We start from the raw sequence: 23,905 nt of genomic DNA on the forward strand, positions 1-23,905 counted from the left end.
GAGCATTGGCCTGCTGGGCAATGTCGGTGCCTCGGCGGTTACTGGGAATGAAGGCTTGCTGGGACTTGCAGTTCAACTACAACAAGCATGCCTTCATTGCCCCTGTACACCTCTCCACATCACCCAGGGAACTACATGTCCCAGCATGCCCTTATGGTCTTTATACACCATCCCCCACATAAATCACCCAGGGAACTACAAGTTCCAGCATGCAAGCCCCCTGCAGTAGTTCCCTGCGTGATATGTGAGAGTTGTACAGGGACAGTGAGTGCATGCTGGGACTTGTAGTTCCCTGTATGATAGAAGGCTATTTTAATTAACTTTCCTCATGAAAATACAATGGCATTATAGTACAGTAACTTTTGAATTCAACTATATTCTAGTCTATGTTTCTATAATGACATTGTATTACTAGTAGTTTCATGATGACAGTAATTAAAAAAGGGAACTACAAGTTGCAGCTGAACTAGTAGTTTCCTGTTTCCTAGTAGTACAATGACTTTCAGCCATATTCTATTCCATGTTCTATAGCTTGGGCAGGAGGCTGTAAAAAAACATACCAGCGTGGGGGACAGCAGCCGGGAACATGGAGGCGGGTCTCTGTATCAGGTGGCTGCTGCTGGGTCCTCGCAGCTGAGGCTCCTGTGCTGCCCCAGTATTTGCCTGCATTTCTGGCTAGTTGTTTTCTCTGCCCGGCCCGCCCGCTTGTCACTGTCTAGCGGCGAAGGCAGCCGCACCGTCGGATTCCCGTATGTTATGCCACTGCAGGGGCCCCTTCTTCCTTCCTGGGCCCCCCCGCAAGTGACTCTAGTCCTATATTTTAATTACTTTCCTGATGAAAATACAATGCCATTATAGTACAGTAACTTTTGAATTCAACTATATTCTATTCAATGTTTCTATAATGACTTTGTATCACTAGGACTTTCATGAGGACAGTAATTAAAACAGGGAACTACAAGTCGCAGCTGAACTAGTAGTTTCCTGTTTCCTAGTAGTACAATGACATTATAGAACATGGAATAGAATATAGTCAGTTTCAGCCATACTCTATTCCATGTTCTATAGCTTGAGCAGGAGGCTGTAAAAAAACATACCAGCGTGGGGGACAGCAGCCGGGAACATGGAGGCGGGTCTCTGTATCAGGTGGCTGCTGCTGGGTCCTCGCAGCTGAGGCTCCTGTGCTGCCCCAGTATTTGCCTGCATTTCTGGCTAGTTGTTTTCTCTGCCCGGCCCGCCCGCTTGTCACTGTCTGGCGGCCGAGGCAGCCGCACCATCGGATCCCCGTATGTTATGCCACTTCTTCCTTCCTGGGCGCCCCCGCAAGTGGTGGAACGCCAGGGCCCGGTCGCATATGCGACCGCTGCGACCCTGGTAGTTCCGCCACTGATTGTCTCTAAAGAAAGGGGGAGAGAAGGGAAGGAGCCACTGCTCCTTATGCAGGGTGCATAGAATACTTCATAATAATAATATGCTATATTTGTGATGGCTTTGCTATGGCAGTGAAAATTAAGAAACAGAAGATAATTATTTGTTGTTTCAGTCTGCTTTACAGCTCAGTGATGCTGCTTTGTGTATAAAAGCTTCACTTCACAAAAAGAATCACCCTATTTATTAGAAGTGCACCGAAATGGAAATTTTAAAACCGAAACGAAAACGAAATTTTAAAAAAATACTATTTATATACCGTAATCTGCCTTTCAATCAAACAGAGGCATCTTTATAAATGCATTACCATGCCAACTGTAATTTCACCTTGTAGTCGCCCAGACTGAATTTTTAGAGGCAGGAACATAGACTAATGTTCTATTAATAAATGTTTTGACTATCTCAAACATTGAGTACTGAATTTTTATTTTAAAATGCGGGATACAATTAGCCACCATGACTGTGTGGGCTAGTTATTATTATTATTTTTTCTGCTCTAATAAAACAAGTTCTAATTTGTTCTTGTGTGCGGTGAAGTGCAATGTGTGAATTGTGTTTTATGTGCATAGATGTAACTGCAGGCTGTAGATGACTGAACAGGTGTCTAACTGCTCCAGCTGCAGCATGCGAGATGTGTCTACAAACATACATCTCATTTACTAGTAAACAAGAGCCTAAATAAACAGATGGAGGAATAATAGAGATAATAGGGATTTATGTAGTTCTCTCAGAACTGCTATTTCAGTTATAGTGGGTGGTGGTACCCTCTGCTTCCTGTATCTCTATTCCCATTTAAACCATGTGTGTTCCAACACATCCAGTTACATTTACCATAATGTAAATATAAATGATATGTAAAACCTTACACAGACCCAACTGCAATGGCTGAAGTTGTTGTACAGACCAGGGAACACAAATGCAGAGGTATCACCACAGTTCTCCCCTTGAGAGAATGTATCTTTGCCAAAACAAGGATGTGAGTGTTCTAGTCATTTAAATGCACCAGTGCATATGTAAGGGAGATTAATGAAAATATTAATACCTTATTTTTCTTCTCCTTCCCATTCTTCTCATGAACTAACTTATGCTGGGTACTAGATCTTCCTTTACTTCCTGGAACTCTGGCACAAGTTGCTAGGACATGTGATCATGCACATCCTCTCAGGTGAGAAAAATGCCTTTCCCTGAGATCTCATGAGATTACAGATGAGATTTCCTAGCAATATTCTGCTGATGTAACCCCCCAGGATGCATTACTTGGGCACATTAAATCATTTGTGCCAAAGTGGACCAAGAAGTGGGAAAAAAAGTAATTGTAAGTAAAATGAAAAATGTTTGTTTAAGCAATGTAAGATGATTACATTCCTTAGTTAAACAGAGGTTCTGATGAAAGGGGCATGCCCAGGAAACGCGATAACCTTCGCATCTACAGCTGATGTCGGTGTCCATTAACTCCGACTGAGCAGTGTGACAATTGTCTGAATTTGTTACCAATCCCCATTTATCCCTGGAATCAATCAATCATTGTATAATATCTTTTTGTTGTTAAGCTGTTAACCCCTTATTGACCAAGGCTTTTTTTTTGTTTTTTGCACTCATGTTATAATCCACATTTTAGGCCTGAAAATTACTTCAAACCCCCAAACATTATATATTTTCTGAAAGCCAAGACCCTATAGAATAAAATGGTGGCAGTTGCAAATGTTAATGTTGCATGATATTAGCGCAACATATTATCAGACCCAAGAATTTTGTGAAAGATGAACTTAAGTTAAATTTAGTGCCCCACAACACAATAAAAAACTATTTTTTTTCAAATATAAAAGATGAGGTTACAACGAGTATATAGATACCAAACAGGCCCAGGTAAAACATTGTGTGCGTCTATGAAATGGTGGCAAAATGTAGTACCCCAAAAGTCCATAGACAACGCTTCAAACGCGTCATCAGTTTTGAGATACGCATAAATTTTGGCCCTAGAATTAATGCTCTCACTCTGGCGTACGCGGCAATACCCAAAATGTGTAGAGCGATAATCGTTTTCGTGCATAGGCGCGCCTGACGCGTGTTTAGGTTATGACGCACGGGGGACTTTAAACATTTTTTACAATGATTTTTTTCATTACACCTAATATAATTTTCAAAAACTTTTTTTTTTTTTTACTTTAATTGATATCACATAGGCGGGCTTACAAGCCCCCCATGTGATAGAACATTGGTGGTGACAGGTCCTTTTTAAGGTGATACTGGGGGTCCAAAAGACCCCCAGTATCACTTTAACTCTCTAAGCAAGCTATTGAAGTGCAGATCGCACTTCAATAGCTTATGACTGGGCTCAGCTATGGGACCGGAAGTGATGCAATACGAGTCGCTCCCGGTCCCATAGAATGGGGAGGAGAGCGGTGAACTGAGGTTTGCCGCTCTCCTCACCAGCTTCCCAACGTCACCCAAGATGCCTGTCCCGGGCCAGTATGAGGGGGAGCGAAGCCCAGGAAACATGGCTGGGGCTCGTGGTTTACCGGCCTGGAGAAGAGATCTGGCAACAGCTGAGTCACCAGAATCGCTTCTATTGTAAAGCCGACGTCTTTAGCCGCCAGGAGTCTGTTAAATTGGGTCCAGTGCCATTGACGTACTATGGACACACTGGTCACTAAGGGGTTAATAAATATTAACAGGTACTGCAAAGGGTGGGCACTATTTTGTGTTTATTTTAAATGTATGGATGAGAGCTTTACAATCTGAGGAGGAGCAACCTTTTTGTGCTAGAACGTCTAATCTAGGCCTGAAGTATTTGACAAACAGTTTGTTTTCCCCCTTGCCTAAGAAACCACAACGGAAAAGTTGATTGGTTACCAAGTTGGAAAAATAAACTGTTCCCACGTCAGGCACTTTGTGTATGATGTCCAGAATGATCTGTTATGATGTCATGTTTCTAATAGATCTATGTAAAGAGGGTCATCTCCAGTGGGGGTGTACAATGAAGGTTCGGCCAGGAGAAGAAGACTTTCGCCGCAGGATGTGTACTGAGGCTGGGCCCATCAGAACACATTATTCTGTTCGTAGGGAGGGAGTGGTGATGTTACCTCTACAGAGTCTAAAAAGAAAAGGGCACTTTTGTTTTAAAGTGTTTTTATCCTTTATCTCATAGCCCAAGGGATATAATAGACATCATGCTGTCCTAGGCACATCTGAATCATAGTGCCCTATTGTATGCACTCTGCCCCTTGTGTTGTGTTGTGTTATGTAATTTTACAAATAACAAACACTGTTGCTAGAATGCATATTTGGAGGAAGCATGCAGAAAGGCTATTCAATTGTACAAACCACCAAAAACGAAGAAGAGATGTCCAGAGGTGGTCAGAAATATGAAACAAAATAAATTCTGAGGCTTGGTGCTGTTCCTTCTATTCCCAGTGCCTGTGAGTGAGCTAGAATACAACCTTGAATAGGTTTTACAGCCGTTTGAAAACTGGAAGACCAAAGAGAGGTCCAAAAGGTTAAAACCTGGTGTTCCTCAAGCTGGCCATACATCAAACATAACTCAAATGTTGACTGATTCCTACTGAAAAGGCTTAAATTGAGCTCTGAATGGGACTGTCGGCACACCTGACTGGACAAAAGTCAATGTAACAATCGGAAGAGCCAACTGTCTGAATATTATAACCACCAGTGGAAATTAGACTATCCACGCTGTTTAATTTGGATGGCAGTCAATCAATTGATTTCTCTAGTCAAGCCCAGTGGCTGAAGGAGTGAACTATAAGTATCCATGGCCAGCTTTAGTTTGGAGTTTTTGATAAGTGAATGTAATCAACTTAATTTATGCATAAATGGTTGCATGTATCATTGCTGTTTGCTGATTTCTGCAATTATACGAAATGTGTGCATGAGACTGTACATCATACTGGTTATACACGATTCCTATAAATTGTTAAGACCCTAGAGGCATAATAAAAGTTGTGGGAAGTCATTAAGGTTCATGTCCCCTGCAGCATGAAACCTGCTATACACCCTGAGTGGCTTGTTACCCTCTCACAGATGTAGCTCCCTGAAGAGATTTACTACTTTATAGTACATACAGATAGGTGAGACCTCTACAAATGTATGTGATATATCATTGTAAAAAATATGACAAGTACGGTATATATAAAGCTCCAAAAATTATTTTACATAATGCTACTGCATGCGTGTAATTTCGATCATACACCATGCAATAGGAGTGTACAACCTCCTTTATATCCATCATCAACTACATAATACTGAATGGATTTTTCAGGTTTCTCCTTTTATTACATAGTTTTGGTAAATTAAAAAAAAATCATGAATAATTTGTTCAGTGCATTGGTTCCGAACATTTTCTATGCCCCACACTCCTAGGAAATGTTTGATTTAATGTTCATTCCGCGTTCCTCAGTCCTTCTCATTATATATGGGGAAGTCAGTGACAAAGAGTGAGGCATTTGATTGGCTGGATAAAGCAGGGATAAGCACAGGATTGGCCAAGTGAATTCAAGTGACAGAGGGAGTAACGGTGCATGTGAGCCAAGGTGAAAGACGACCTGAGAGGCTCGGAGGGATGAAATAATTAATCATTTCTCACCATTGTGAATTGATGAGTGAAACGATGTACTATGGTTTGTTGCGTTTATGATGATTTTAAAAGCAATATTCGGACAGTCACTTACTTTACATATATGTTAATTTAGTTGTTCTCTCATTTTGTTGAAATAAACATCAAGCCTACTATCTATGCAACGCAACCGCCTACTACCAGTGCTGAAGGCTCACTGGCAGCTAGCTGACTGATAACTCGCGATTCTTCATGAAGTCCCTATTCGCACCCCTACGTCCTGTGAACACGCTTCAAACATGCTTTGACGCACGTTCATGGAATGTGTCAAAAACGTGCAATGCACTTGTGGTGCCGTTACTTAATAATGGCACCCCAAATGCGGCTGTGAAAGTGTGTGGTTTTTCCCGTACATTTGCGTGCAGTAAAACGCACTCCAACACGCGGGGAAAAAAACTTGGGACACCTGTAGCAGAATCTGTTACATAAGCTACTTTCCTGCATTTGTTGCGCATGTGGCACCAATTGAAATCAATCAGCAAACATGGGGAAAAATGCGTGCAAGTGCGAAGCACGTTCCCAGTATGCCTACCGTAGGTCTGAACAGGGGCTAAGGGACACGAGCCAAACTGTCATACCCCCTGAAATTCCATCATGCACTCCAGGTTAGGAACTCCTGGTATAGTGTATGGCCATCTTATAAGGGAGACAAAGAGATAGTCTAGTTGCTAAGCCTTTTCTTCAACAGTTGTAGAGAGCAGAACATAACAGTATAAAGAGAACAGGAATGCTATTATAGGATTCCTTATTTGAAATACTCTACCTTGAAAATGATATTTTTGTAAATTACCATAATTGTATCATTTTAGAACTGTGAATGTTGTGTAGGTGGGACACTCATTCACACGTTAAGACACAGTTATGATGTGTGACATGGATCTGCTTTGTTACCTTTAATTGGGTGAAACCAGCAAGCACAGAGCTGTAGTATCTATTTGTAAAGGAGCTATATACCTCCCTTAATGAAGGCTGTCATTTTACCTTGTAGCCACCCAGATTTAATTTTCAATAGAGGCAAGAAAGCAGACTAAAACGGTTTACTACAAAATAATGTGTTTTTACTATCTCAAGCGTTAAGTATTGATTCTTTTCCCTAAGTGTCTTTAAAATAGTGCCTAGCATTACCCCTGCTGACTCTGCGGCCTTCTTGTTATTATTTTTTTTTCTTCAGTCCCCCTTCTCTGCTGCCATCTCATCAGGAAAATCAGGCTGGCAATTAGAGGCAAAGCTGCCTGGAGGACTGGAGAAATGAGATTGTGGATAAGTGGGGAAGGAGGGGGTTGTTACTCTGATTAATGGCAGTTTGTTAGCAGGTCTCATTCCTTGTGCTTGCGCTCCCTTGCACATGAAAAATAAGCCAGTAACAATTGTTAGACAGAGGGAGACGGCTGAAATGTATCTTGGGTAATGAACTTGCTTTTAATCTTAGGTAAGGACCCTTGCAAGGACTGATGAGGCCAGAGGTCTGCTGTGGTTGCTGGAGGAAGAGGCCTTGCAGCCCGGTGGAAATGAGGACACCTTATTGGATCGGCTATTTACTTACTATGGCCCACAGGAAGGAGAGGAGCCTGGTAATACACCTTAATTTTTTATTCATTCGTTTTTAGTATATAGACTAGCAGTGAACAATTTAAAGAGTGGTCATATGTTAACACACAGCTTTACTATGTGCATGTGATCAATTTAATGTAGAAATGTTTATGGCTTTTTTTAATATATACATGGCGGTGGCCTTGGTTTTTATAGTTGATCACACGCTGTGCTCCCTACCTAGTACTGTTCAGTGCTTGTGCTTTATAGTTGCTCACTTTGGAGAGAGTGAATACAAAACGCTGTATGTGCTGTAAGAGATTTTATGTCAACGCTCATTCAGCAGAGATACTCCCTATGCTGCCTGCTACACAGTTAGCCACCAGGGGGAGGATCAATATAAAAGTATAATGAAATACAATTATTAAAGTATACATGCATAATTGTAACATCATGTTACAATGCAGCAAAGTTTATCTCTGGGAAAGAAATCCTAATTTATTTTTTATGCAAAAGACAAAATACTGTTATTTTTACTGATATTTCTAAATTAATGCTCCTATTAAATATTTCTTGGCATAGAATATTTCTGCACTAGAAATTCATTGTTATATGTTGCACATTTTAATTGCATGGGTATTAAAAAAAACAAAAGTGTTTTACAGGGGCTAAACCTTAATGGCTATTTTTCAGTATTTATGCTAATGATAAAAGTCCTATTTTTATCCAAGCCTGGTTTTCAGTTGGTAAATCACTTTTGTGAACCACAATCTTTTGTTATGTTATGAGTTCTATTTATTATCTAGTGCTGTATGTATAGAATATATTAGTCACACATCTGACCAATTAATACATGAGGAAGGAATTGATAAGCAAAACTGAAACAAAACCGTAATCGAGCAAAATGTCAAGCCGAAACCGAAAATGTTTTTTTACTTTATAAACTTTAAAAAATTTTGATTATTTTTTAAAATTCATTTTTTATTAAATATTTTTTTTTTTTACTTTTAGGAGCTTCGGGGAAATATTAGGGATGTAAACAGCCCCCTGATATTTCCCTTTTAAAATAGAAAAAGAGATTGAGGACACAGAGTCCTCAATCTCTTTTTCTGCATCCCCTGTTATAAATGAACAGGAATCCTCTATACCGAGTGTTCCTGTTCATTCATAACATGAGGACAGAGTATGTTTACTATAACCACAATCATGAATGAGCAGGAGGTGATGTAGAGCACTTCCCGTTCATTCATAATTGAGGATATAGTAAACATACCATGTCCTCAATTATATACAAACACTCAGCGATCACTGAGTGTTTGTTTGTACCGCTCTCCTTCCTGACAGCTGTCACAGGAGGCTGAGCGAGCAGGGCTCAGCCTCCAGTGACAGCGCTGGCTGTCTCGGCCCACACACTGCTCTGCGGATCTGTGACAGGAGGCTGAGTGGTGTGGGAGGAGAGATGCCGGCCGCTCACAGCGCTCTCCTCCTAAAGCGCTCGGCCGCCTACGACAGTTTCTCTCCTCCCCGCTAGTGCACCGAGCAGCACCCAGCGGGGAAGAGAGAAAAAAAGATGCACCACTGTATCGGTCAGAAAATGCCACTTTTGGCATTATGCCAAAAGTCCCTATTTTGGATGATATGTTTTGGCGGCCGATATATTGGTGCATCTAGGGCTGCAATAACTAATCGACATAATCGATTATAATCGATTATTGAAAAAGTTGTCAACTTTTTAATTGTCTTCAGTGATGAGCACTTCTGGAGATGACAAGCACGTCAAGAAAGACAGCTGAAGCTGTATGCAAATTGTGAGCTTCCTGTGGAAAGGGTGCTTAGCATTGTCGTAAACCTTCTACCACCTTCTCAGACTCAATATTGGTCCTTTAAAGAGACCCTGTCGCCAAACAATTCATTTTAACCAAAATCTTCCCATAATGTGCACTCAATTAACACGCTATAGTATTCCTCCTCCCACACTTTCTACATTAAAGGTTATGTAGGGAGGTGAAGGAAGAGTGTGGGACCAGCACATACAGTAAATAGTCACTCCCAGAAGATGACATGCAAGAAGGAAGGGGGCTGTGCTAGGGAATTCACTAGTCTTGTTTTCCCAGCATGTTTGAAGGCACATTGCAAGGGAATTAATACATTATTGATGAAAAGAAAAGCACTACAAATAAGCATTTAAATTACCTATTTTTTTCCTTGCTTTTACCTGCACTATTTTTAAATTGGTGACCGGTTTTCTTTAAAGTTCTACTAGTATTGGATTAACCTGACATCCAGGGAACTAGCATTTTTAGAAGGAGATGGCAGCAGCGGCAGCCTTCCTACTTTCTCGGCTTAGGGCACGGGGCCCCTATACGTACCCCTGTGTTCGATACCTATCACCATGAATCATGCTGCTGTTTACTTATAGGGGCTGTGGAAAGAGAAGACTCCTCCATGTTACTGACTGAGCTGACCCCTGTCAAAGAGCGAATTTCAAGTTCCTTGGAAATTCCCATTTTAATACAATCAGAGGACACTTTGTAAAACTGAGTCTGATTTTGGGTGTTTTACTTAAAACTGGCGATTGTACATTTATTGTAGAAAAGATAAGTTATTACTTAGTCGTACGTGGTGATTTTAATTAAACTGGAGCTGCTTTAATTTGGCAATGAAAATTGAGAGCAGCTCTTATTCAGATTTAAATGTGCTGTTTTTATTGGTTTTTCAATTAGAGGGTATAGATTTGTTGATCATTAAACAAAATATGTCAATTAGTTGACGATCACCAAAGGCTTAAGTATTCCTGTCTGTAGATGTTAAAGTGGTGGGGATGTAACCCTTTAGAGCTCTTGGTTTTCTAAGAAAATGAGGAGGAAAATTAATTTTAAGGTCAGTGTTTTTTTTTTTTTTTTTGTTAAAAAATGTTTGAGACATATGTGGTATAGAGTTCATGTCTTTAAAACCTAGCTGTCCTCACAACCTCTTCAAAGCGAGCAAGTCAGTAATTGGTATTTGTTATAATCATCATCGCTACTCTAGGTTCTTTATAAAACTGCAGCCATAGTCCTTGCCACAGATTTAGAGATTGGTTAGACATGCATGCACAATTTTTCTGAATCTGACCTGAACAAGTTGTACACTTAGATTTAAAATATCAGCTTGAGTCTTTTGCACTGGTTGCGTGCTCCAGGGGAAAAAAAAATCAGGACATTTACTGCAATACACGCATATTTCCCTATTTTCTTATCCCTAAAAGACCCTGCAAGTACAGAAATGTACCTGTGGATCTGCCAGGAATGCAGTCAGTAAGTCCTGTTGTGGGTGTACTGGCAACACACAGCCTTTTTGTGAACCAGTTTTCTCTTCCCAAACTACTCAGACTCACATATTCTCTCATCACAACATGAACGCTAATCATTCTGTAGTCCTTCGTTAAAAACTGGGAGGGCTAATTACTCTCCTTGAGATAACACACGAACTGAGCAATAAGCACAGTTCACTGAACATTGAATATAACAGATATAACAAAATGCTTTCAATGGTGTATTTAACAGACAGTGAGCAGTAAGAGAAGTTCATTGTTGGAGTTTATATACACTTCAAGTGAACCTGTGCCTAGATCATACACAATAAAATATTTATGTATGCTGAGCGAGTAGTTAAAGCATTTTATAACAAGTCCATATTTACCTCTGTAACTATAAGCATCATGGCACAGTTTTATTTTTAAAGTTCACAACACAGTTATTAAAGCTGCAGCATTATCTCTGATAGCAGATCTCGGTAGCCTGCCAGCCCTCTAATGTAAACAACCAGCAGGTGTTTCTAAGTTTTAAAACTTGCTGTATTCTTGGCCCAAATTCAAGCCATGGGTGGCCTTGCCAACACCGTGTGGCTCAACCAAATGTGATTAGAAAATTATTATTTTTTTTTACTATGGCATTTGCAGGTGCCGCCTGCAAGAATACGATAGATGGCAGGATAGATTGGTCCATCCATGCTGTTAAGAGTGGATAGGGGAAATCAAGTGATTTCTTTAGTTTAGCCCCCTGGACTGATTGAGAGAAATGTTTGTTTATGTGTATGGCCAACTTTAGGAACCAACTGAAACTGACTTTAGAGTCTTTGTTGTGATCTTTGAGAATGAATAACGTCAAAATAAAATACCTATAGTGGTAAGGATTGGCTTGCGTTAAAGTTCTTTTACTGCTTTGTTACGAATATGTAAATAGTTTAATCTGCATAGTCTGAGAAATGGACCACACAACAACTGAATTATTTAACTTAAATTTGTGTGATGTGGTGCATTCATTTTTTTTCCCCATTGTTTTCTTTATCCCTAACCCCATGATGGCCATAGAGAACAAGCGGCCCTTTAAAATACCAGTTTGAGAAGCTCTGAGGTCTGTGGCCACACACATTGCATGACTGTCAGGTTACTATCTCATACCTTTTTAGGAAGCTTTAGACAATCCCAGCCAAGAAATCTTGGGAAAGGAAATGGTCATACGTGTTTGAAAAAGCTGGCTATGGGACAGTGTGAACTGTATTCAGCTGTTCTTCCCCCCTACCTACTCCATAGGATGAAGAGGAACACTTATGCGACCCAAGCTTTTTATTTATGGCTGCAGCTGGGCCAGAAAACCTTACCAGGCAGTCAGATCATGCTTGCCCATACATCTGGTCTTTCTATAGCCAAATGTCAGAGCAGTAGTGGCAGACCATAAAGATAAATAATGAGACAAATGACTATCTGACCACTAAGGCTACATCACTGTAATAACTTACAGGTAATGTAATGTGTAATTACAAGTGCCCATTAATGACTGGTTCTCTTTAATTTAGCCTGTTGAAAGATGACAGCAGAGCACTTCCTACACTCGTTATTGGTTGTAAAAGGGAGTAAAGGTTTGATTTCCTCATATTGCACAGGGGAACAGCAGGTCTTTATTTCCTCCTTGTCATAATTTGATTTGACTTTAGTCCTAGAGTATTATCACATGATCTACCTGGAGGAATATGCTGACTGTCACTGATGAATGATCTGCGATTCTTTTGGCTGGGTATCATCCCTCTGGATAGTGGCAGCAGCTGGAGTCTGTGGTGCATGGAGTCACATTTATGCTGCAGTGTAAAGCATGGCATTTCCACAAAGCTTGAAACCATTAAGTGCTTCTGCTAGGAGTCTGGGGCCTCATTTATCATTGTCAGAAGGCGGAACTGTACTTTTTTGCCTCCAGCCACCAACCAGATTCTCTTGTTCATTTTAAAGCATTCACTAACAAATATGATGGATTTCCTGAACATACTTTAAAGTGGTTTTGTACATCGTTTGGTCTTTATTATTGTATGGACCAATAAAGAAAAAAAAAATCATTTTTTTTCCTGTCAAATATTACATTTTGTATATAAATATTTAACATTTTCTTTTTTTGAGCCGCCAGATGGAGCTTTAGGCTCCAATTTACTTTTTCAGGCATTTAGATTTCTGTAAAGCATGTTGTTTTCAGAACTCAGTAGCTAAATTTACACATACAACTCAATGACTTATCCCTTCTTGGAGTTCTCGGTCTAAATGTTTATTTAGACCGTTAAACAAAGGGGAGACTGCTGTGCTGTCTATTAAGCCTAAGCTATAGTGCTCTGGGAATCATTTGTCATTTATTAAATGTTCATTTATGAAACAAAGATAGTATATAGCTGGTGGACAAAACAGTCTGAAAAGCTTATAAACTTAAATGAAAGGATCCATAGCCTTTTTTTTTTAAGCTTATAAATAAAATTAACTTTATATTTTATCAGCTGTCAGTGAATACATGAGCTGACCTGCCACAGATAGGGATACACCGATACCAGTTTTTTGGTATCAAGTAAGAGTACCGATATTTATCTTTTCTGGACTCGCCAATACCGATAACTGTATTTCCAGGAGCATGGAGCCAGAAGGTCATTATCCGCCACCCGGCTCCCTGAGTTGGCCGGGAAGCTGGCTCTATGTTCCCTTGCAGCACTGCCGGTCAGAAATCTCCCTCTGACCGGAAGTTCTGGTAACGGGGGGGTAAGTATCTGAGCATTTGGGTGAATACTCTGTATCGGCACCAATACTAAAATCGGTGCATCCCTCGCCACAGATAGTTATTTTACCCAATTAATGTTCAGTTACATAACCACTGCATTCCCTAATGTTATTTAATACAAATGTTTTTTACAGTATTCTTCTCAAGCAATTCTAAAGTGTCATAAGTATTTCTGATGAGGTTAAAATATGATTGTTTTTAGGTAAGAAACCCTTGCTCCGAAGCAGTAAAGAACGCCATTTCCTGCTGGGACACAGCTACGGAACCAATTGGGTGGAGTATAATGCCTCTGGCTGGTTGAACTATGTGAAACAGAACCCTGCCTCTCAAAATGCTGCTTCTTTATTGCAAGACTCACAAAAGTTAGTTTCATGACTTCAATTGATTTATTTATCCTGAATTTGTCTTGGACCATGCCGTACTGTATGTGTCTTCACCATGATACTGTCCCTGACTTGGGTGATGTGCTGTCATCATTGGAACTCGCAAATCAAAATGTGTTTAATCAGTACTCACCTTTAAGGTAGAAGGTTGCTTTTTACAAGCTAAATTATACATTGTAGCTTTCATTGTTGTTATTATTATAAATTAGGATTGATATAGCTGCAACAGTTTGCAAAATGCTTTAAAATATAAAGGCACACAGTATAGTTGCAATAGAATTCAATGCAAAGTGGTTAGGAGGGCCCTGCTTGTGAGAGCTTACATTCTAAAAGGGAGGAGAAAGTAATACAAAACATAATAATAACTGTGTTAGGGATGAGTTGCTGGAGAACTGGAGATAGGCTTGTCCAAAGGGATGAGTTTTCAGGGATTGTCTAAAGGCGAACAGAGTAGGAGATAGTCGAATAAATTGATGATCAGGATTAGCACAGGCATGCTGGGTATGAACATGGTTGAAAAAATACATTCAGACAAAAGCCAGAGACCTACTGACCTCTATGCAGGGACTAAGGAAACAAACTGTTGATCAAGTACGGGCTTGGAAATAAGGCCTCACTTTAAAGTCCACTAATGAAGGAAGGTGAGAGCAGGAGCACACAGCTAAAGGTTCAAAGTCCTTTAGTTATCAATTTTACTAAAATAAATAAAATATTTTTCACAGCATACAAAGCTCAATCACATGCAGTTTTTTTTTTGCTCTTTAAAGTAGATCTTCACCTAGAATGTAATATTTGGAGCCTGTGTATAAAATGCTATATAGATCTGCAGCACTGACTGAGCACTGTGAAATGTTATTGACAGTCTCTTCTTATTGTACACGTTGCAATGTCAGTAGTTCTCCCTGTGACGTTAATGAGGGGCAACTTAACAATACTGATGGTCATAAGTGGTGTGAACAGTGGTGGGTGGAATTCACCAGAGAGTCTTCCTACTGGGGATCTCACCTTCATGCACAAGAATCATTTTATTTTAACTTCTTGCATAGTTGTCAATAGATCTAGACTTTCCAAAACTACCCTTGGGCAACCACTGGTATTACTGTTCTCACGAATACCAGTAGAAACATGGCAGTTTCCATGAAATATTCATTTATTTATGAGAGAATTAGCATGGGGCCTGTTTTAACCCGGAACTGAACCCAGGAATATTGGCAGAGATGAGATGGAGAACTCTTATCGCTGTCTTCTTGCTGTTGTGCCTTCAGTCATGTTTTAATGTTATGCATTACTAACAGTATGCCTTTTACTTCCCTGCAGGAAAATAATTAGCAGCTTATTTGCTGGTAGAACAGGCACAGCGCTAGTCTTGTCAGGTTCAGTGGCTGGTCTAGAAGGAGGATCCCAGCTGGCCCTGCGGAGAGCCACCAGCATGAGAAAGACATTCACTACAGGCGTGGCAGCTGTCAAGAAGAAATCTCTATGTATCCAAATTAAACTTCAAGTGGTGAGTGAAAGTAAACTTGGGAACATCTTCCTACTAAACATACCTGCACATAAAAGTACACTTTTCACACATTGTTTATATGAAACCTGCAGATTACTGACAGCTTTAGGATGCTCATGCACCCATCTATTGTCTTATTCATAAGAAAAAGGTGTCATAAAAATAATAATACATTTATGATATAGTCTTTGATGAATTACTAATTCTTTTATATGCATTTACCTGCAATTTATTTCATGGTTTTTATCTTGTGCTTGCTGGTCACTCAGGGTTAAAGCTATACCCCAGACATATACAAAAGACTCAGTTTTGGGTTATTCAAAGGACATGTGCCTTTTTTTTAATCCAACTTGCTATGTAACTAAATGAATGTCGCTAAGCTAATTATTATTAAAGCTGTAAATGCATTAAAACCCCCCCCCCCAAAAAAAAATGTGTTTGAATTTGATTTTGCACTAGCCTCCTGCAGTTCCCTATATAGCACTCAAGGGAGAGAGTAAGGTAGGGCTGATTGTCAATCAGTTGTGCTGCATGCAAATGTACTTACAAGGAACATGCTGATAAATGTAAAGATCAGGGTAAGTAGATTATTATTATTATTTATTTTATTATTATTTAAGTAGAGAACTGACCTTACCAGTCTACTGCTTCTCATTCTCTGCTCAGGCACTTAGTTCTATTTCAAAATACAAGAATAGTTTTTTGTTAATAGTACATCATTGGATTTTAAATGTACAACTTCTCAATTAACTACTACTTGCAGTGAATATACAACACAGACCATGCTATGCTCGAAGTAGCAGATACAAGACAAACACAGTAGATGTTTAATTCTTTATATTTTGAGGTTAGGAAGCCACATAAACCTCTAATATTTTATTTTTGCAGGATGCTCTTATTGACACTATTAAGAGGTCGAAAACCCACTTTGTCTACTGCTTTGTGCCCAAAGTAGCAGCATTTAACAGTGAGACACGACTGGTCCCGGCTCACCGAGTTGGTTCCAGCGAGTCAGATTTATCTGGGGAGCGATGTGACGCAGAGCTTATGCAGGTTGACGTCCCACTTTTGCGTGCTCAGCTTCGGGGTTCACGGCTTATGGATGCTCTACACATGTACAGACAAGGTAAGTGCAATCAGTCCTGACAGCTAAATATTATATGATTCCAAAACACAATTTTTTAAATATATTATGGACTTTTATTCTTGTTTAAAATATAGCTTTTCTTAGTTTATTGTGGCGTTGAATGCCAACCAAATATCTATCAGTTATGGCAAGAATACAGACAAACATATATGCTTACTGGTTTACCTGCCAAAGTAGTAACTCTCTATAAGGCCAGTCTTGTGTTTTAAACAAATCTGCCAAATGTGTGAAACAGGAAAAGGGGAGACAATATCCAAAACCGCAACACGGACAACTTTAAAACAATGTTTACAATCAAGCAGGCAAGGGTTACATCCAATGTCAGCTTTTGATTGCTTTTTCTGTCCTCGATTCACCTCAAAGTCACAGTAACTGTTTTCAGACCAAACAGGAAGTGAGGGATTATTTCCCAATGGGGGTGCAGACAGCATTTAAAGCTTGTCAGAGGTTCTAAGTCTTTCCTACACTATCAAAAGCTAAATAAAAACACTGTAGGTTGGAGTAGATCTTTATTACCGTAAAGAAGATTATGTTTCAGATGCATTAGGTGTATTTCTACGTTTTTAGTCAAATTTGAGAAAATCCCTCTCGGTTTGTGTTCCCATTCACACAGCATAAGGAAAATAGCTTTAAAAATATTTCTTACCTTTTTAGATGTTTTTGTTACAGCAGGCAAGTTTTTCTTTCACAATGATCTGTCCTTGTATAAACACATAGGACTGAAATTTTGAGGATTATATTCCTCTGATAAACTTCATTAAGATACAATGGACAAGCCACCTCAAACCCCTCACAGGCCCTCCTAACATTTCAAAGAAAGAACAGCAAAAAAAAAATTGTAACCATTAAAACCCTAGCCCAAGTAAAAGCAATCTAAGCCACTTTTTTTTAGCTTATGCTATGTGAAAAAGGAACATAAGACAAATCTAAAATACTGTAGGTGTTATCCCAATTTGGCTGCGAAAGTGGAAATTACACTTTAAAATAACCTAGGAAGCCACGGACCTCAAAAGGCTCCTGCGTTTCTCTGATATTACAAATATGCACGCAGTGAACATAGATTGTCCACTGAATCAGTACAATAAATGGATCCTAAGTAATACTAGGTTTATCAAGCATAAACTATCAAAATAGTTGACATTTATTGTCATAGGTTTCAAGGATTTAGAGTTTGTCTGCCTAGTCTAAATGCTAGTGCTAAGAACATCAGAAGGCTAAGGGAATGGGTGATTTATATATTCCTTTGTTGGTAATGCAGAGATGAGCCAGGGCCTTGCATTTGAGCATTTTGCAAGTACCCAATGCAAGCCTATAATTATAAGTATTGTGTTGGGTATCCTTAGGTCTGTGTCTTAAGTTTTCAGTTTTTCAAGATCAAAACTAAAAAGAAAACTAAGTTATCACATCTAAAAAAAATGTGTCTCTTATTGACTCTGCTCTTTGCTGTAACCTCTAACACTAACCAGTAAACGTAACCCCTAACCTCAACCCAAGCCACATCCTTCTGTAACTTTATCCCCTGAAGATTAACCTTAACGTAACAATTACCTTAACTTTCACTATCGGAGTGATAAAGGTTTTTATTTTCCTTGTGATAAATTACAGCACCACTAGCGGTGAAAATGCTATTCTGTAGAAAAAGATATAGGACATTTTGTCCGCATACCAAGTTATTGTGACAAAAAAAAAACTTGTGCAAAAACGTTAAGCCAATATTAAATGATTTGCCCATGAATCCACTTTTCATACTGATAGCGAGGATACTGGTCAATAACTGTTTGGGCAGCCACTGCATTCCATCTCAGCTTGTTATTGGATTAAATGGACAGGTACTCAGAGTAGTTTGGGCCACATACATATATGACACGTATAAACAAGTAGGTATTTTCTTTTGGGAGATCACCCACCAGTTATTGTTAATGTGGGATGAGAATCTTTAACTAATGTGGTTGTTCCTACAAGTTGTTAAGAAGCCTATACATATGACAACCTCACTCTTCTGGTTCAGCTGTGCACCTTCCTGGGTCACTGAGTTGAACAAATGTGCTAAGTCTAGGGAATTGTCCAGTAAGACTGTTGGAGGTGCAGAAGTGACAAACGAAGATGTAAAGCCAAATAAATATCCTCATCCTGGCTGTGCACAGTGGCAGAGGTGTGTGTCAAGCAAAACAATACACACACGCACTCAACAATTTGTTACCAGTTATACAGTAAGGTGCACACGAAATGGGCTTTGAAATTTGCAAGGAAGGAATTGCATTTAGTTGCAAGTAGGATTTGATCACTTATATTGGTTTCGTTTGTGGTATAAATATAGCACGTATCACAATACCAAGCGCAGCACACTGGTTCACAAGTTGTTTTACATGCTGGTTTGTGAGTGTGCCATGATGCCTTTCTACTGTTCTAGAGGTGTGTGTCAGTCACATGATAAACAGTTCAAATACATGTATTTGAGCTGTCTCACTCATGGAGTTCACCACTCTTCCCTCCCATTACACCCCACACTTAAAGAAGAACTCTTTTTTTTCTTCTCTTCAAATTAACCCTTGCAGTGGCACTACCCCCCACACTGCAAGATCACAGTATGATATAAGGTTACATTTGGAGGGGATTCCTTGTGTGCGGCCATTGTGCTGCAAACTGATGCATTTCAACTGTGTTTAGTTGTTTGATCTAAGTTCAGCGCTCAATCACATACATGTAGGCGTTTTGCTCATTATGTTAAAGGGAAACAAAAACTGAATAAATGAACTCTCCCCTCCCCACATCCAGTTCTACTGGACCCAAGTGAAAGTATGATAGCTTGCCACGACTACGGCCCAGTAGGGCTTAAACATGAAAGCACGTATTGCTTTTATAGACTGCACAGTAGGAAATAGAGATACATTTGGAAGAATTTCCTTGTGTGTTGCCATGCCGCTGTAGAAACTCCAAAATATCACCAGCACTCCAATGAGTATATTCAACAAATTTTAATGACAACGGTCATTCAAAATCACAAGTACTTTTGGGGCCACGCAGGGTCCCCGTCATCAGGCTCAGAAAGTACTTGTGATTTTGAATGACCGCTGTCATTAAAATTTGTTGAATTTACTCATTGGAGTGCTGGTGACATTTTGGAGTTTCTATATGGTTTCACGGTGCCTCCGCGGTCGCTGCAAGCACCCAAATACTGACATCTCCTAGAAGATCCGGTAAGGAGTGCAGTAAGATATACAATTTTTTGCCGTGCTGCTGTAAACTGGTGTGTATCCTTGGACCATTAGATTGTGGCTTAGCACCATGGTGGGGAAGGAAGAACTCCAGGATTTTTTCAAATTAATCTTTGCAGTGGGGCTACCTCCGTGCTGCACTTTTGTTAATAGTTAAGGTACTTGACTGTAAAGTGCATAAAAGCAACACCTGCTTACATGTAAGCAGGTGTTGCTTTTATGCACTTTACAGTATATGCACTTTACAGTATATGCATTTCACAGTTATGATATAAGGTTACATTTGGAGGGGATTCATTGTGTGCGGCCATTGTGCTGCAAACTGATGCATTTCAGCTGTGTTTTAGTTGATTGATCTAAGTTCAGCGCTCAATCACATACATGTAGGCGTTTTGCTCATTATGTTAAAGGGAAACAAAAACTGAATAAATGAACTCTCCCCTCCCCACCAAAAAGAAAAAAGAAAATCAATTCACATCTCAGCAATGAAATCAATGCCAACCCCCTTCTGAGTTGGTGTTGAATGTGGCACCAGTCAATAGAGAGAGACAACTTAGCAGAGAGAAAAGATGCGACCGGGTCTCACTAGTCAATTGAAGTGGAATTCACAAACAATTGCTAGCAGAAGCTGCTTTTTCAATAACCAGCTCAGTGTTTGATTTAATTACATATATACAATCACATTCAGTGCCTCGATCTCACGTATAATTGAATTCCGTTTGTTTTCACTGTATGTTTCTAGACACTAAACATTCACCCAAACATGACCCGGACAGCGTTCCGCCTTGTTAAATTATTGTTTTCAGGCCTTTGCATAGGTAAAACAAGTAACAACAGACTTTCACAGAAAATTACCCTTAGAATGAACTTGGAAAATAACACTTTTCAGCAAGGTATTCTTCCTTTTGTGAAAAAAAAGAAAATCAATAGGTCAACTTTTCTGACTTCCTAAAAGAGACTAGAAAATGTAATAAATTAAGTTTGCTCTGTACACTGTTCAGTGTTACTGCACTTAGCGTTCACTAAGCCATATGGGGGATGATACACAAACATTTTACAAGCTTTGAATGCTACTAAACTCAGGAGTTAAATCTTAAAAGTGTATTCAAGTAACTTAACTATTAACAAAAATGTATCTTATTTGTGTATCACTCGGCTGTAGATTCTCAAATCATCTCTGAATTGGTGCCGACACCTTCCTTCTGGAGGGTGGCTACTTTTGTTCCCCATGGTCCCTGTGTGTGTTGTAAAGTAGACACCGCTCCAAGCTAATTCCCGTGATGGAATACAATCTTGCGTTTAGTTTACTAATTTGTATCGAGATTGTATTCCATTATGGGAGTGAGCTTGGAGCGGTGGCTACTTTACAACACATACAGGGACCATGGGGAACAAAAGTAGCCACCCTCCAGAAGGAAGGACAGTGTCAGCACCAATTCAGAGATTTTAGGATCTGCAGCCGAGTGATACACAAATAAGATACACTTTTGTTAATAGTTAAGGTACTTGAATATATTTTTAAGATTTAACTGCTGAGTTTAGTATCACTTTAACCTTTCCTTTGAGATTGTGAATACTCACAAGCAGGGCCCTCATCAACCTGCTTGTCTTTAATTATTTTGGAACTCTACTGTCTTCCTTTATTTTGTAAAGCACTGTGTAAACTGTTGGTGCTATATAAATCCTGTATAATATTATTTTTGTAGTAGTAACACTCAACGTCCAGTATGGTAAGCTGTTGTTTGCAGCAGATTTCCACAGGGTAGCATGATTGTAGAGGAGATGTGTTCCGAAATGTGGCACTGGATTGCCCTTGACTTCTTTTTCTTTCTGTTTGTGCAGGATACCCAGATCACATGGTATTCTGTGAGTTCCGACGCAGGTTTGACATCTTGGTTCCTCAACTGACCAAAAAGCATGGCCGCAATTACATTGTGACCGACGAGAAAAGGGTAAGTGTGTATACATGTGTGTTTTATTATTAGTTCTGTGTAGACATTCATGCTTCTAGAATGTCACATTTACAAATTTCATAGTTCAGTATCACAAAAACATAAAATATGATAGAGATGCACTAGTTGGATGCTTAGAAAGCTAGACACAGTGTAATTCAGGGGACTTGGAGTAAACGGATTTGTGCTTGTTATGTTAAAGCTCCTGGTACTATGTACCTAAAACTCAAATAGAACATTAATGTTGTTAATGCAAACATATTTAAGAACTACTATTGCAAAGCAATATTGTATGCTGATAACGGCGTGTGGTTAATGCATGTTAGTCTTTTATAGGACCAATTTACAAAGCTTAGTGTCATGAGAGTAGAATTTAATTAATCTCTTCTTATTTTACCATCTTTTATTTTGCTTGCTGAAACATGCAATTCGCAAATCGTCATTGTGTACTCCGTTTAATGTGTAATACATGTGCGTTAAGCTGGTGTTTTTTTTTGTTTGTTTTTGTTTTTTCTTTTTAACATCACAGACTTTATTTTATCTTTTACTGAGATAAAATAAAGAATTGGGTGTTATTTTAATACTTTTGTAAAGTAAACTCTCTGTTATCCGGTATTCAGCTATCCAGAACTCTCATCTAACCAGAGATAAGAGTGTATACTCCCTGATCTGCGGCATGTATTATCCTGGAAATGATCCTGTGCCTATTTGTTTTTGGTTTTGATTACTGCATTTAAGTATTACGTATAGTATGAAGTCAATGCAGAGTTTGTTATGGTATGCTATAGTAAGGGGTAGAGCATTAGTTAGACCTTTTTTTAATAGTAACTCTCAAGCAACCAGAAACTACATTTATCCAGAATGTACCAACCCCAGTGGATGCCGGATAACAGGGAGTTTACTGTAGTAAATCTTGGTGGCAGAAGAGGTGGAGCAGATGCTCTGTAGATGACTGTTTTACTTTCACTTACATCACAAAGGATTCCTCATATGAGGAATATCTTTGCCACGTGTGTGCTCATTTTAACAATCTCCCCATTGTAGGGGAGAAATCATCATTAATAGAAATATTAGTTTTTCTGAGCATAATGAATATATGAATTATTAGGTGAATTTATGATCCTGATGAGCATGAGCCAAGCTCCGCCTGGGACCTCCCCGATTACAGGCGTGATCATAGATTGCCTCGAACGCTGTCATTTTGTGCAGACATTCTTCTTCTCTTTAACTTTGTTATGGGGAAGAGATCGAACTCTGGTGGGGCGTTGCACCCAGTGACCAGGAATAGAAGTTACAGGGTGCTTGAAAGTAATGTTATACAAACAAATTTGCAGTTAAAGAAAAACCACCCGGCTGGAACTTCGTTCATGCTCATCAGGATCAGTTATTACCCAATAACATCAAAATATATCGTTTTTATAGTGTTTAAAGTACCTCTCAGTTTGGCACTAGAGATAAAACAATGCCTTTCTACTGTAGATATTTGCATTTTCCCTTATGAGCACCTGGACTGACTCATCACATTGTCCCTGACAACATCCATCTACAGATGACCTGTGAATGTGGCACATTTGAGAGGAATACCTAATTCCTTCATGTTGCTAGGAAAGGGAGCAGTTGTGCCCAGATGTTTTCCAGTGTGATGGAAACCCTCTGTGTTTGATGCATTTCCAATGGTCAAATATATCCCTCATCAACCTCTAAGGGAAGCCCTACCCTGCCCAGTGGTCTCCTGATTTTATTTTTGTTTTTGTTTTCAAGAAAATCAAAAATGTGTTGCATCCTCTCGAATTATTAGGCCATGTGTGTCCATTCTGAAACAAGGATGCATGGACTCACCATATCTGACTCTGGCGCAGCAGAGTAAAAGGAGAAAACCTTATACCCCAATTATAAAAACTGGATGGTTATATACCAGTACATTTGTATTTTTTATCACTATTTCTGTCATATCATGGAAAAACTTTGTGCTGTTCAGTGATGTCTCTCCGATTTTAGTGATTTTCAGCTTGTGGCAGGTAATGCTCTAAAAGAAAACACAGGTTTTT

General features: G+C 39.4%; 1 protein-coding gene across 1 annotated transcript in view; it reads left to right on the forward strand.

Moving 5' to 3' along the window:
- MYO18A (myosin XVIIIA) overlaps positions 1-23,905 on the forward strand; it is a 305,757-nt gene that overhangs the window by 184,716 nt on the left and 97,136 nt on the right. The window contains exons 16-20 of the mRNA XM_018563429.1: positions 7,488-7,629; positions 13,859-14,018; positions 15,357-15,543; positions 16,432-16,669; positions 21,748-21,857. Coding sequence (XP_018418931.1) covers positions 7,488-7,629; positions 13,859-14,018; positions 15,357-15,543; positions 16,432-16,669; positions 21,748-21,857 — 837 coding nt within the window. The remainder of the gene's footprint in view (positions 1-7,487; positions 7,630-13,858; positions 14,019-15,356; positions 15,544-16,431; positions 16,670-21,747; positions 21,858-23,905) is intronic.

Source organism: Nanorana parkeri, unplaced genomic scaffold, assembly GCF_000935625.1.
Source record: "Nanorana parkeri isolate BGI_ZX_2015 unplaced genomic scaffold, ASM93562v1 scaffold663, whole genome shotgun sequence".
Taxonomy (NCBI): domain Eukaryota; kingdom Metazoa; phylum Chordata; class Amphibia; order Anura; family Dicroglossidae; genus Nanorana; species Nanorana parkeri.